The sequence below is a fragment of the Carassius gibelio genome, chromosome A24 (assembly GCF_023724105.1).
Source record: "Carassius gibelio isolate Cgi1373 ecotype wild population from Czech Republic chromosome A24, carGib1.2-hapl.c, whole genome shotgun sequence".
In the NCBI taxonomy this organism is placed as follows: domain Eukaryota; kingdom Metazoa; phylum Chordata; class Actinopteri; order Cypriniformes; family Cyprinidae; genus Carassius; species Carassius gibelio.
In genome coordinates, this window is record NC_068394.1 from 3,237,992 (window position 1) to 3,251,956 (window position 13,965).

Below are 13,965 nucleotides of genomic sequence, written 5' to 3' on the forward strand. Positions count from 1 at the left end.
TTGGTCAAAAGAAAAAAAATACAAATAATTTTTTATAATAATCATCCATGGCCACTTAGGACTTCTGTAGTAAAAAGTGAACATGAGAAAAGAAATCAGACTGAATTATTTTCATACCCTTGATCTTAATGTTTGCTGTAGTCTTTTTGTCCCCACACAAACATGTATATTGTCCAGCATCTTCATTTCTGAAGTCAGCAATTTTCAACTCAACACTAGCCCCATCTTGTTTGATGAGGTACTTTTCACCAGAATTGAGAACCTGCGTTCCTTTCTTCCAAACAACAGGAACTCCAGGCTTTGAGAGTTCACAGTGAAGAGTAACGCTGTCTCCTTCGTCACACTCTTGGCTTTGTAGCTCATGTCTGAAGACCACCGGTAATGCTGAAGAGCAATTGTGTGATGACATACATATAAGGTGTATAAAAATTCGTAAAGAATTTGTACAGTTTCATGACTACACATGCATTGACATTTTAGTCTATCGCTTGATCTGAGTACTAAAATATATTTAAAGTAAGCAAATAAAATTATAGTCTAAATCAATGAATGGGTGCATGTAAATTAATAAGCTTTTATCCATACCACTGACAACAACATTTGCTGTTGTTTTTTCATTTCCACAATCACAGGAATATTCTCCACTGTCCTCAGGCACTAAGTCTGAAATCTGTAGCTCACACATGGTGTCCCTCTGCGTTATCTGATATCTTCCCCCATGTTTCAGATTTTCGGTTCCCTTTCTCCATAGCACTTGGCAGCCAGGTTTTGAGAGCTCACAGGAAAGTAAGACTTTCCCACCTTCAGTAACCTGTTGGTTCTTCATCTGCCCCTTAAACCTAGCTGGTACCACTGGAGAATGGACAAGCATCATAAAATGTAATTTCTTCTTTGTAGTTTTAGCATCCAAAAGACAGGATAGAAGATCAATAGGATGAGATGATGAAGGTATGACATGGAAGCTAGGATAAGCCGATGTCTGTTTTTTTGCATCATAATGTAATTAGGCTTGTAATGCATAATACAATTATTGGTCGCCAACATTTTCTATAATCACAGAAATATTAAAACAAAGACAGAAACAATTCCAACACATCCATTGCACCAAGACTACATGAATACATACATATACATACAAAGTCCAGACAAGACTGAACCTTACAAACCAAGACAAAACACAAAAGTGCAAGTGCCATTTCTGAAATTTGACAATATGACAGACTGCTTAAAGACATCACCTGGAAATCACACGACAGCTTCTTTATAAAAACTAGCTGATATGTCCAATAAAACCTGAATTATATTCCAGACTACTAAAACAAGCATTCTAATGGTACATTATCTCCACAGTACAAAGTGTGGACCCAAATAAATTAATGAAATGCTCCATCATTTCAGTTGTTGAACTATTCCAGCATTTCTGGAAATAAAATACTTTTTAACCACATTTTCACCAAACTAAGTTGCTAGAAATCTAAATGACATGTAGAGTACCAACATAATTGTAAAAGTACAATATACAGTAGATGTACCAATTCTCTGAACTGAGACGATCGTCTGCTGACACAGCAATGCATGAGACTATCAGCGAAATGCCTGGCAGTAGCATTGCTGCACAGGAACCAAAAGTGAAATGACAAATGCAGAAATACAACACATAAGGTGAATCAAATGTAAAACTATAAGACCACGGAGACATAAAAAACACTACATCAAAGCCTTAACGCCTTAAAGTGTATCCATCTAAGAATATAAGATTCTCTGGCTTCAAGTTATTCCTTTCTAAATAAGATAAACATTGAAATAAACAGAAAGAAAGAAAGAGAGATTTTTGAGTTAAGTGGAAAGCCAGGTTCTTACCTTTTACTGTCAAGTTGGCTGTACTCTTCGCAGAGCCAGTGTCACAGGTGTATACATCACTGTCACTCTTCTCCAGATCCTTCACTTTGAGGATGAGGACAGTTCCCTTTTGCGTAAGCTCATACCTTCCTCCAGCCCTGATCTCCTTTGTTCCTTTCAGCCAGGTGACTTTAGAGGCAGGTTGGGCTGTCTCACATTCAAAGGAGACAGCACTCTTCTCTTCTGCAGTGGCATCCTTTAGTTCACAAATGAATTTGTTGGGCAGTTCTACAGAGGGGATGAAATATTAAAGTCAATATAGGCCTATCTCATCTTTAGGGTTGTGGGATTTCCCCTGTTGTGTGTTTAAACAAAGGATGACAGAATCTAAAACCGTAAGTTTTTAAAACCTTGCCTTTGATCTCCAGTTTAGCCTTGGAGGTTGGACCACCGGTGACCTCACAGCTGTATTCTCCAGTGTCTTTTTCAGTGACGTTGCAGACTGTCAGCTTTACAAGCGTCTGCTCCTGACTGATTTCATATTTCTGGCTTTTTCTGATAGACTTGCCATCCTTTGACCACTTCACTTCGAGTCCAGATTGAGAAAGCTCACAGGAGAATGTGGCATCTTCACCAATTCTGGCACTGACACCCTGAAGCTCTTTAGATATGGCAGGAGCTTTACCTAGCTCCCAGAAAATAAGATACACCTTGATAAAGCAAAACCGTATTTGTGTAAAACATATAATTCAATCCATTGCTCATTGCATATCCTGCTTACCCTCAACAGTAAGTGTTGCCTTTGAGCTCAAATCCTTGAGCGTGAAGACCACCTCACCAGAATCAGAAGCTGAGACGGCTTTGATTGTTAAGGTATACTTGCGCCCTTTGCTGCTTATTTGGAAACGGCCTCCATCAGTGACAGGTTGACCTTTTAGGCTCCAGGTGCACTTCTCTGAGCTCTCTCGGGACAAGATACACTCAAATGTGCAGTTTTCACCTGCTTTGGCCTCTGCTGACTTAAAACGCTTGGTGATCCCAATGTGGATATCTGGGGTCAACAGCAAAGACATTATTGAAAAACACTAACAACTTCATCTGTTTTCATAAAAACATAAAGGATAAAACTACAACAAAAAGAAACTACAGTGTCATTGTAGCACAACAGTATTACATAAGTAGTGTGTTGTCATACCTCTAACAGTGACCTTGGACTTGGAGAGGTCTGTGCCAAGATCACAGCTGTACTCCCCGGCGTCAGCTTGCATGACATCATGGATAGTAAGTCCCAAGGTCTTACCATCATGGAGGAGCTCATACTTTTTGCCTGCCGACAGGAATGTACCATCTTTGCGCCACACAGGGGCCACTCTGGGCTTTGAGACTTCACACTTAAGGGTAACTGTACCTTTCTCCTCTGCAACTACATCATCCAGCAACTTCAGGAAGATGGCTTTTTTCTCTGGATGTCAATAAATTAAAAAGTGCATTAAGCCAAAACCTTAATCCATCACATTGAAAGCATTTCATTTGATTTGGACATCATCACACAACCCCACCTTTGATCTTTAGGCAGACTGTTTCTTTCACATCCCTGATGCTAAATGACACCTTTCCACCATCCTGAGGTGCTAGGTTCTTGAGGGTGAGCGTATGGGTCTTATCCACATGGGTGATGGCATTGACCTCATTGCTGAAGAGTGGCTTGTCATTGAGTGTCCACTGGACCTCTTCATCAGCATAGTTAACCTCACATGTGAACACAGCATCACCATCTTCATCCACCTCCACATCTGTCAGATGTTTGGTGATCTGGATTTTACGTACTATGTATGTCAGAAAAATAAACATCAAAAAGCGTGATCAGAGTGATGTTTATTTTACCAGCAGCACCTATATATTGAGTCCTTGGCGTAGTCAAGGCAAATTTCTCATAAGCAGCTCTAACCCTAATGGGGTGGATTTTTTTACCTTCTACTTTGAGAATGGCTTTGCTCTCACAGACCCCGACCTGACAACGATACTCTCCAGAGTCCTCTGCACTCAAACTTTGTATGATCAGCTGCACATTAGCGTCCTTTTGCTTCATGTTGTATTTGCTAGAAGCCTTCAAAGCAGTTTGACCCTTAAACCACCGTACTTCTTTTGGTGGGGCAGAGAACTTGCAGCATAGTGTGGTGGAAGTCTTCTCCTTGGCTGAAACATCTTTGAGAGGCTCCAGGACTTCAATGGGACGCTCTGTGGGGGATATGAAAAAACACAAAAGTCCACAACACTACAACAAACATTGCATTTCATTTGTAGTGAACATAAACAGAGCAAAATACACCTTTTTAGAGTTTTCCAAAGCACTTTTGCAGTTTCTGTTGGAACTTAATCATGCATCATTATCAAAAACCATTTAATTGGAATTATTAAATACAGATTAGATTTCTTTTGGAGTGTCTATTTTGCAAATCTTGGTTAAACCAAGCTTCTAACCTTCCACTTTGAGCTCGGCTGTTGATTTACTCTTTCCGGCAATGAACTGTACCAGTCCTGACATGGAGGTCTTAGTCTTTTTAAAAGTGAGCCGGTGCATGGTTCCTTCTTTCTCCATCTCGATGTCGGCACTCTCCTTCAGCTGTTCCCCATTTAGCATCCACTTCACTGGCTTGACTGTCTCCACGCTGACTTCCACCTCAAAGTGGGCAGCAAATGGCTCGGTCACCTCCAAAGAACTCAGTTCCCGTACTATGCTGATAGCCTGCTCTGAAGATTGTGATGAGACAGTATAGTGATGTGTCAAGAATCGGCTATATGAAAAATGTTTATGTAGTACAATTCTTTGAAAACACTTTAGACAGGAATACACACATATTAATGAAGCTTCATGGAAATAATAATGACGGTAAGCTTCCTGTAGATGTCCTCACTTGTGATCTCGTGCTTCTTGCTAGGTTTGATCTCTGACTTGTTCTTATACCATGTGACTTTAGCGTTGGCCCTTGACACCTGACACTCTAAGTATGCGTGGTGTTTGTACATGGCGATTTTGTCTGTCAGTTTCTTCACAAATCTGACTGTATTCTGTATTCTGGAATGATTATAAGGGAGCTTAGGGAATCTACAGATTTGTATGCAACTGCAGAAATGCTCTACAGCCCAGCCCATTAGTCTTAACCCTAAATGCAAAATGCATGTAGATACGACAGACATGACAACAAACCTTTAACCTTCAGTTTAGCAGCTGAAGAGGACTTCTCAGCTGTGAACTTGATTTCACCTGCATCCTCAGTCTTTACAGATTTGAAGAGCAGAATGTATGTTCTTCCTAAGACAGAGAGTGTTAAAGGAGTTTGAGAGAAATTAATCTGTCCCTTTTGGAGATTAATTGTTTATTTGCATTTTGTGAACACAGAAATAAAAAGGAACTGATTGTTGGGGACTGCCATACTGTGCTGCATGTTTGTCAGTATATAATTTCTACAAGCACACCTAAGCTTTCAAGAAGAAAGCAATCAAAGTCCATTCTTTTCAGCTCACCCTCCTGCCTCATCTTTATGTTGTCTCCGGCTTTGAGTTTGGCATCTCCTTTGTGCCACTGAGCCTCAACCTCATCGTGGGAGACCTCACAGACAAACGTTGCACTCTCCTTCTCTGTCACCTCCACGTCCTGCAGCGGCTTCACTATTTTAATATCTCTCGCTGCAAGAATTCAAATACAAATATTTATTCAATTGACACTACAAAATGCTTGAGTTCAGCAGTGAATAAATGTCTCACTCAGAAGTCGTTCATCTTTACCGTGAACAGTGAGCTTGGCTGAAGTATTGTCATCTGTTGTTCTACATATATACTGGCCCTGGTCTTCATATGCACACTTATGGATGATGAGGGTGCGCTTATTGGCCTGGGAATGAATGCCAAATTTCTTTCCTGGCTTCAGTTCTTCATCATTCTGATGGGGAAATAATGACACAATTGCATCTTTTTTCCAAGTCATTTTGTGTTTCAGCCATATGTGACTACACAATTTTTTTTTTATTCCAAATCAAATACTAATACCTTAAACCACTTGACATCAGCATTTGCTCTTGACACCTCGCATTCAAAAATGATTTTCTCCTTTTCAGGAGAACTGATATCCCGTAAAGGTTTGAGGATCTTTGCAGCAGGCTCTGTGCACACAACGCCAATAATTAGGTTTGCAATTGTTATACTCTATGTACATTTTAACATTGGTGGTTGTTACGGATCTGCTCATTAGTTTTACGAAAACCTTACTTAACTTGCAGTTAGCATAAATGTGATTATATTGTGGACATTCATTTAGTTTGTCTGATGGAATATACTTTAAAATGTTGATTATACAGCTTTTAATATTACTAAACTTGAAAAAACACTTTTTTATGATCTTATGCTAAACATATTACTGGATCTTTTTTATTGAGGATTAAATTTAAAGACCCCCAGTATATACACATTTACCTGTAACGATTAGTTTGCCAGAAGTATGGACATCTTCAGCCTGGAAAGTTATAGTTCCAGCATCACTTATCTTCAGCTGGGACATAGTCAAGCAGTGCTTGTTGCCCACTACAGTAATGATGGTATTGGGTCCTGCCTTTAGTTTCTTTCCATCTTTGCTCCAGGAACCTTCTACATCAGCCTTGCTCAGTTCCACCTCCATAGTGATGGTCTCTTTCTCTTGAACTTTGATCTCTTTTATGCCTTTTACGATTTGAATCTTCTTAACTAAATGGTAGGAAAAAAACATGGAAATTCAACCATACTTTTATTTTATAATTTCCTGTATATTTTGATTATAAAATATTCTGATCGAAAGAGTAACTCTGTAATATAATGTAACATAATGAAAGAATCCATACTCTCTACTGTCAGTTTGGCCTGGGTCTTGTCATCTAGGGTTTCACATGAGTATTGTCCTCTGTCAGCATACGCCACACTCTTGAGGACCAAAGCCTGTTTGGCACCATCCACATGGATCTCCATATTTTCTCCTTGCTGTAGTACCACACCATTCTTCATCCACTTCACATCTGTTGAGGGTTTACTCAGCTCCACTTCTAAGCGAACTGTGTCCTGCTCAGTCACAGTCACATCTGAAAGCTTCTTCTTAAAGGTGACAGGAAGCTCTGCAAATTACGGATAGATTAGTATTGAGAAACAGGTAGTCTGTATGCTTCCTGCTGATATGTTGCATTACGCATAAGAGCTGTATTTGTCACTTACGTTGTACTTGGAGTGTGGCTTTGCAGACTTTCCCTTCGGCATCGATACTGATCTCTCCTGCATCCCCCTGAGTGACAGCTGTGATGATGAGGGAATGACTGCTCCCTCCATGAGCAATCATAAATTTGGGACCAGCTATAATAGGAATGTCATTACGCAGCCATCTGACACTTACATCAGCTGGTGTGATGGAGCATTTAAAGATAGCATCTTTGCCTTCATTTGCAACAACATCGTTCAGCCTGGTAGTGAACCTCACCAGTCGTGGGGCTGTGGGAAATTAGATTGAAAAGCTGAGAGAAATAATAATGAAGGACATCTATCACTTAAAACAAGCTTAATAAGTTAATTTTGATGAGAATTGATGACTTTCAGACATAGACAATGATGGTTCGTACCTTTGGTAGTGACTTTGGTGGTGGTCTTGTCATCTTTACATTCACAGCTGTACTCCCCTTCATCCTCCTGAGCCACAGCGGAGACAGTCAAGATGCAGTTGGTGCCATCGGTGCGGATGCTGAATCTTCCACCGGGTTTGATTTCTTTGCCGTTATGCTTCCAGAGGACATTAACAGTGGCTTTGTTGAGAGTGCAGGAAAGTGTCATGGTGCTTTCTAGTACTGCAGACACTGGCTGCAAAGGCACCACAAACTTTAAAGGTGCATCTGCAGGGCACAGATGAGGGAAAAATGAAATTACGTTTTGTCTGTGGTCAATTAGATTTATTATTTCAATAAGTGCAATTATATCCAACAAAATTTTACTTTGAAAACTCTAGATGTAAAAAGCATTTATTGAATTGAATTGAAAAAAAAAATATATATATGCAAGAAAAAAAATATCAAAACTGCCATTAAACTGTTTAAATGAACACATTTGACCTTAAGAAATGAACACCTTAAACAATCTGTAATTTTTCTTCCTTGGAAATTGCAAATTAGCATTTACCTTTGACTTGAACCTTGAACTCCACTTTGTCATCAGCCGTCTGACAAGTGTAGGTGGCGCTGTCTTTAGATTCAGAGGACTTAACGATGAGGACACGTGAGCGACCTTCCTGTTTCATCTCATACTTTGATCCGTCTTTCAGTTCTATTCCATCCCTGAACCACTGAACACTACAATTCTCCGACATTACCTCGGTTTTTAAAACAACCTTTTCTGTTGACTCAACCATCACAATTTCTTTTGTCACAGATGTCTTCTGGAATTTGGTAGAAACATCTGAGGAAGAAATAAGAAATAGTCACTTAATTGTGACCATGTCCTGGAGGAAGACAAGTATGTGGATTCATGGAAGTCCACTAATGTTCTAGAAAATCATACCTTTCAGCTGAATCTTGAAGAGAAGTTTCTCATCTCCAACTGCACAGGTGTATTCTCCAGCATCCTTCTTTTCCACATTCTCCAGCACTAGCTGACGGATCTTGCCCTTTGACTCCATGTGGACGGTCTTACTGGAGCTCAACTGCTTGCCATCCTTGAACCATTTCACCTCAGTCTTCAGGTCAGAAACTTCACAGCTCAGTGTGGCTTTCTGGGACGCTGAGACCTTCACTTCCTTCTGATAAGAGTCCTTGTTGGTAAATGCAGCTTTAAGCTCTAATAAGAAGAGAGTTTACTTAATTCAGTTTCCCTATTTACAGAGGAAGTCAACACTAGATTTGCAATTACATTGACTATGACAAGGGACAATAAATATTTCCATAGTAGCTTTTAAATAACCCAAAGAAGACTTTCAAGATGCACAGAACCAAATGAACAGTCCAATATGGTTTCCATACCTGCAACCTGAATCTTAAATGGCAGCTTTTCATTCCCAACTTCACAGGTATATTCTCCAGCATCCTTTATCTCCACATTCTCCAGCAGCAGCTGACGGATCTTGCCCTTTGACTCCATGTGGACGGTCTTACTGGAGCTCAACTGCTTGCCATCTTTAAACCATTTCACTTCAGTCGTGGGGTCAGAAACCTCACAGCTCAGTGTGGCTTTTTGGGAAGCAGCTACTTTCACTTCCTTCTGATAGGAGTCTTTGTTGGTGAAGGCAGCTTGAATATCTAGTTGGGTGGGCATGTTGGAACATGGATCCAATATTATAAAACACTAAATATTTTATTTTAAGTAATAGACATCAAATATTGGAAAGACTAAATAGTTGAGAAATCCAGCAGAGATCAAAAATCATAGCATGCATATTAAGCAAACAAATCCAAATCTCACTGGAGACTATTACTTTTTCAGTAGCATTGAAATAAGCAACAAATTGCTTTTTAGTTGTTAAATGACCTTTTTTTTTTAAACAGAAAAATTATACATTACTAAATCTACAAGCACAAGTTAATTGTATCTTACTCAATGGTCTCTTCCACCAAGGATAAACTTTTTCTAAATGTAAAATTAGCTTTTGTCGAGCTTCACTGACTGACTGTTATTTTGATTCCTTTTTATAAAGAAGAAAAATTAAATAGAAACAGAGCCAAGAGACAAACACAGGGATGTTCCCATACCTGTCACCTGAATTTTAAAGGCAAGTTTCTCATTCCCAACTGCACAGGTATATTCTCCAGCATCCTTCTTCTCCACATTCTCCAGCACCAGCTGACGACTCTTGTCCTTTGACTCCATGTGGACGGTCTTACTGGAAATCAACTGCTTGCCATCCTTGAACCATTTCACCTCAGTCTTAAAGTCAGTAACTTCGCAGGTCAGTGTGGTCTTCTGGGAAGTTGCTACTTTAACTTCCTTCTGATAGGAGTCCTTGTTGGTAAAAGCAGCTTGAATGTCTGGTTGGGCAATGGACAATACCAGAAAACAGTATGCTTTGAGTAAATATATCACACAAGATTATATACAACAGATACTGCAAAGACTGGATGCTTGAGAAATTAGGAAATCAAAGTAAACAGCAAATCGCTCCACAAAAAAGCTAATTACACTGCAGATTGGAACTTGTTTTTGGTTCTGTACCACTGAGATGGGCAACCAATTCTTCTACTTGTCTTTGTACCATTTCTTGAAGACACATTAAAAAAAATTTGGACCAGAAGCAATGCATATATCAAACTCTTTGTTTAACCCAACAGACAAACACATACCTGTCACTTGAATTTTAAAGGCAAGTTTCTCATTTCCAACTGCACAGGTATATTCTCCAGCATCCTTCTTTTCCACATTCTCCAGCACCAGCTGACGACTCTTGTCCTTTGACTCCATGTGGACAGTCTTACTGGAGCTCAACTGCTTGCCATCCTTGAACCATTTCACCTCAGTCTTGATGTCAGAAACTTCACAGCTCAGTGTGGCCTTCTGGGACGCTGAGACCTTCACTTCCTTCTGATAAGAGTCCTTGTTGGAGAAGGCGGCTTGAATGTCTGGTGCAGAAATCAAGATTTAGGAATATTGTCTTTGAAACTGCATGTAGTTTTATGTAAACTTTGCTTCACTCATGTTTGATTTAGTCACTGGTACCTTAAAAAAAACAAGCCAAAACTCTACCATGGTCTTCTTACCTTCCACCCAAATCTTAAAGACCAGCTTTTCACTTCCAACTGCACAGGTATATTCTCCAGCATCCTTCTTCTGCACATTCTCCAGCACCAGCTGACGGATCTTGCCCTTTGACTCCATCTGGACAGTCTTACTGGAGCTCAACTGCTTGCCATCCTTGAACCATTTCACCTCAGTCTTGGGGTCAGAAACCTCACAGCTCAGTGTGGCCTTCTGGGAGGCTGGTACTCTGAGCTCCTTCTGGTAGGAATCCTTGTTGGAGAAGGCAGCTTGAATGTCTGTTACAGAAATCAAGATTTAGGAATACAGTAACAGGAACTGCATTTAGTTTTATATAAACATTGGTTTGGACATGGTTGACTGAATCACTGGGACCTTACAAAAAGCCAAAACACTGGCATGTCGTTCTTACCTTCCACCCAAATCTTAAAGGCCAGCTTATCATTTCCAACTTCACAGGTATATTCTCCAGCATCCTTCTTTTCCACATTCTCCAGCACCAGCTGACGACTCTTGCCCTTTGACTCCATGTGGACGGTCTTACTGGAAATCAACTGCTTGCCATCCTTGAACCATTTCACCTCAGTCTTGATGTCAGAAACTTCACAGCTCAGTGTGGCCTTCTGGGACGCTGAGACCTTCACTTCCTTCTGATAAGAGTCCTTGTTGGAGAAGGCGGCCTCAATGTCTGGTGCAAAAATCAAGATTTAGGAATATTGTCTTTGAAACTGCATGTAGTTTTATGTAAACTTTGCTTCACTCGTGTTTGATTTAGTCACTGGTACCTTAAAAAAACAAGCCAAAACTCTGCCATGGTCTTCTTACCTTCCACCCAAATCTTAAAGACCAGCTTTTCATTTCCAACTGCACAGGTATATTCTCCAGCATCCTTCTTCTCCACATTCTCCAGCACCAGCTGACGACTCTTGTCCTTTGACTCCATGTGGACGGTCTTACTGGAAATCAACTGCTTGCCATCCTTGAACCATTTCACCTCAGTCTTAAAGTCAGTAACTTCGCAGGTCAGTGTGGTCTTCTGGGAAGTTGCTACTTTAACTTCCTTCTGATAGGAGTCCTTGTTGGTAAAAGCAGCTTGAATGTCTGGTTGGGCAATGGACAATACCAGAAAACAGTATGCTTTGAGTAAATATATCACACAAGATTATATACAACAGATACTGCAAAGACTGGATGCTTGAGAAATTAGGAAATCAAAGTAAACAGCAAATCGCTCCACAAAAAAGCTAATTACACTGCAGATTGGAACTTGTTTTTGGTTCTGTACCACTGAGATGGGCAACCAATTCTTCTACTTGTCTTTGTACCATTTCTTGAAGACACATTAAAAAAAATTTGGACCAGAAGCAATGCATATATCAAACTCTTTGTTTAACCCAACAGACAAACACATACCTGTCACTTGAATTTTAAAGGCAAGTTTCTCATTTCCAACTGCACAGGTATATTCTCCAGCATCCTTCTTTTCCACATTCTCCAGCACCAGCTGACGACTCTTGTCCTTTGACTCCATGTGGACTGTCTTACTGGAGCTCAACTGCTTGCCATCCTTGAACCATTTCACCTCAGTCTTGATGTCAGAAACTTCACAGCTCAGTGTGGCCTTCTGGGACGCTGAGACCTTCACTTCCTTCTGATAAGAGTCCTTGTTGGAGAAGGCGGCTTGAATGTCTGGTGCAGAAATCAAGATTTAGGAATATTGTCTTTGAAACTGCATGTAGTTTTATGTAAACTTTGCTTCACTCATGTTTGATTTAGTCACTGGTACCTTAAAAAAAACAAGCCAAAACTCTACCATGGTCTTCTTACCTTCCACCCAAATCTTAAAGACCAGCTTTTCACTTCCAACTGCACAGGTATATTCTCCAGCATCCTTCTTCTGCACATTCTCCAGCACCAGCTGACGGATCTTGCCCTTTGACTCCATCTGGACAGTCTTACTGGAGCTCAACTGCTTGCCATCCTTGAACCATTTCACCTCAGTCTTGGGGTCAGAAACCTCACAGCTCAGTGTGGCCTTCTGGGAGGCTGGTACTCTGAGCTCCTTCTGGTAGGAATCCTTGTTGGAGAAGGCAGCTTGAATGTCTGTTACAGAAATCAAGATTTAGGAATACAGTAACAGGAACTGCATTTAGTTTTATATAAACATTGGTTTGGACATGGTTGACTGAATCACTGGGACCTTACAAAAAGCCAAAACACTGGCATGTCGTTCTTACCTTCCACCCAAATCTTAAAGGCCAGCTTATCATTTCCAACTTCACAGGTATATTCTCCAGCATCCTTCTTTTCCACATTCTCCAGCACCAGCTGACGACTCTTGCCCTTTGACTCCATGTGGACAGTCTTACTGGAGCTCAACTGCTTGCCATCCTTGAACCATTTCACCTCAGTCTTGATGTCAGAAACTTCACAGCTCAGTGTGGCCTTCTGGGACGCTGAGACCTTCACTTCCTTCTGATAAGAGTCCTTGTTGGAGAAGGCGGCCTCAATGTCTGGTGCAAAAATCAAGATTTAGGAATATTGTCTTTGAAACTGCATGTAGTTTTATGTAAACTTTGCTTCACTCGTGTTTGATTTAGTCACTGGTACCTTAAAAAAACAAGCCAAAACTCTGCCATGGTCTTCTTACCTTCCACCCAAATCTTAAAGACCAGCTTTTCATTTCCAACTGCACAGGTATATTCTCCAGCATCCTTCTTTTCCACATTCTCCAGCACCAGCTGACGACTCTTGCCCTTTGACTCCATGTGGACGGTCTTACTGGAAATCAACTGCTTGCCATCCTTGAACCATTTCACCTCAGTTTTGGCATCAGAAACTTCACAGCTCAGTGTGGCTTTTTGGGAGGATGAAACCTTCACTTCCTTCTGATAAGAGTCTTTGTTGGAGAAGGCAGCTTGAATGTCTGGTGCAGAAATCAAGATTTAGGAAGATTTTCTCAGAAACTGCATTTAGTTTTATGTAAACTTTGCTTCACTCATGTTTGATTGAGTCACTGGAACCGTAAAAAAAAAACAAAAAAAGAAAACAAGCCAAAACACTGCCATGGTGTTCTTACCTTCCACCCGAATCTTAAAGACCAGCTTTTCATCTCCAACTGCACAGGTATATTCTCCAGCATCCTTCTTTTCCACATTCTCCAGCACAAGCTGACGACTCTTGCCCTTTGACTCCATGTGGACGGTCTTACTGGAAATCAACTGATTGCCATCCTTGAACCATTTCACCTCAGTCTTGATGTCAGAAACTTCACAGCTCAGTGTGGCTTTTTGGGAGGATGAAACCTTCACTTCCTTCTGATAAGAGTCCTTGTTGGTGAAAGCAGCGCGAGTTTCTAGTAAGGACATTCATTGTTTTAGT

The 13,965-nt window shown here is 40.5% G+C and overlaps 1 protein-coding gene across 50 annotated transcripts in view; it reads right to left on the reverse strand.

The window, feature by feature from the left end:
- LOC127945916 (obscurin-like) overlaps positions 1–13,965 on the reverse strand; it is a 55,040-nt gene that overhangs the window by 32,963 nt on the left and 8,112 nt on the right. For 9 of the 50 annotated variants that reach the window (XM_052542050.1, XM_052542062.1, XM_052542061.1 and 6 more), the window contains exons 10-39: positions 13,833–13,939; positions 13,235–13,403; positions 12,822–13,097; positions 12,412–12,687; positions 11,998–12,273; positions 11,410–11,685; positions 10,997–11,272; positions 10,587–10,862; positions 10,173–10,448; positions 9,585–9,860; positions 8,859–9,134; positions 8,401–8,676; positions 8,023–8,298; positions 7,473–7,739; positions 7,075–7,344; positions 6,711–6,977; positions 6,310–6,576; positions 5,887–5,999; positions 5,626–5,779; positions 5,365–5,526; positions 5,048–5,152; positions 4,321–4,590; positions 3,811–4,077; positions 3,399–3,665; positions 3,035–3,301; positions 2,621–2,890; positions 2,255–2,524; positions 1,861–2,127; positions 586–852; positions 118–384 (exon numbers count right to left, since the gene is read on the reverse strand). In XM_052542050.1, coding sequence (XP_052398010.1) covers positions 118–384; positions 586–852; positions 1,861–2,127; positions 2,255–2,524; positions 2,621–2,890; positions 3,035–3,301; positions 3,399–3,665; positions 3,811–4,077; positions 4,321–4,590; positions 5,048–5,152; positions 5,365–5,526; positions 5,626–5,779; positions 5,887–5,999; positions 6,310–6,576; positions 6,711–6,977; positions 7,075–7,344; positions 7,473–7,739; positions 8,023–8,298; positions 8,401–8,676; positions 8,859–9,134; positions 9,585–9,860; positions 10,173–10,448; positions 10,587–10,862; positions 10,997–11,272; positions 11,410–11,685; positions 11,998–12,273; positions 12,412–12,687; positions 12,822–13,097; positions 13,235–13,403; positions 13,833–13,939 — 7,329 coding nt within the window. Of the gene's footprint in view, positions 1–117; positions 385–585; positions 853–1,860; positions 2,128–2,254; positions 2,525–2,620; positions 2,891–3,034; positions 3,302–3,398; positions 3,666–3,810; positions 4,078–4,320; positions 4,591–5,047; positions 5,153–5,364; positions 5,527–5,625; positions 5,780–5,886; positions 6,000–6,309; positions 6,577–6,710; positions 6,978–7,074; positions 7,345–7,472; positions 7,740–8,022; positions 8,299–8,400; positions 8,677–8,858; positions 9,135–9,584; positions 9,861–10,172; positions 10,449–10,586; positions 10,863–10,996; positions 11,273–11,409; positions 11,686–11,997; positions 12,274–12,411; positions 12,688–12,821; positions 13,098–13,234; positions 13,511–13,663; positions 13,940–13,965 lie in introns of all 50 variants that reach the window. The other 41 variants (XM_052542054.1, XM_052542052.1, XM_052542055.1 and 38 more) reach the window with 41 other exon arrangements.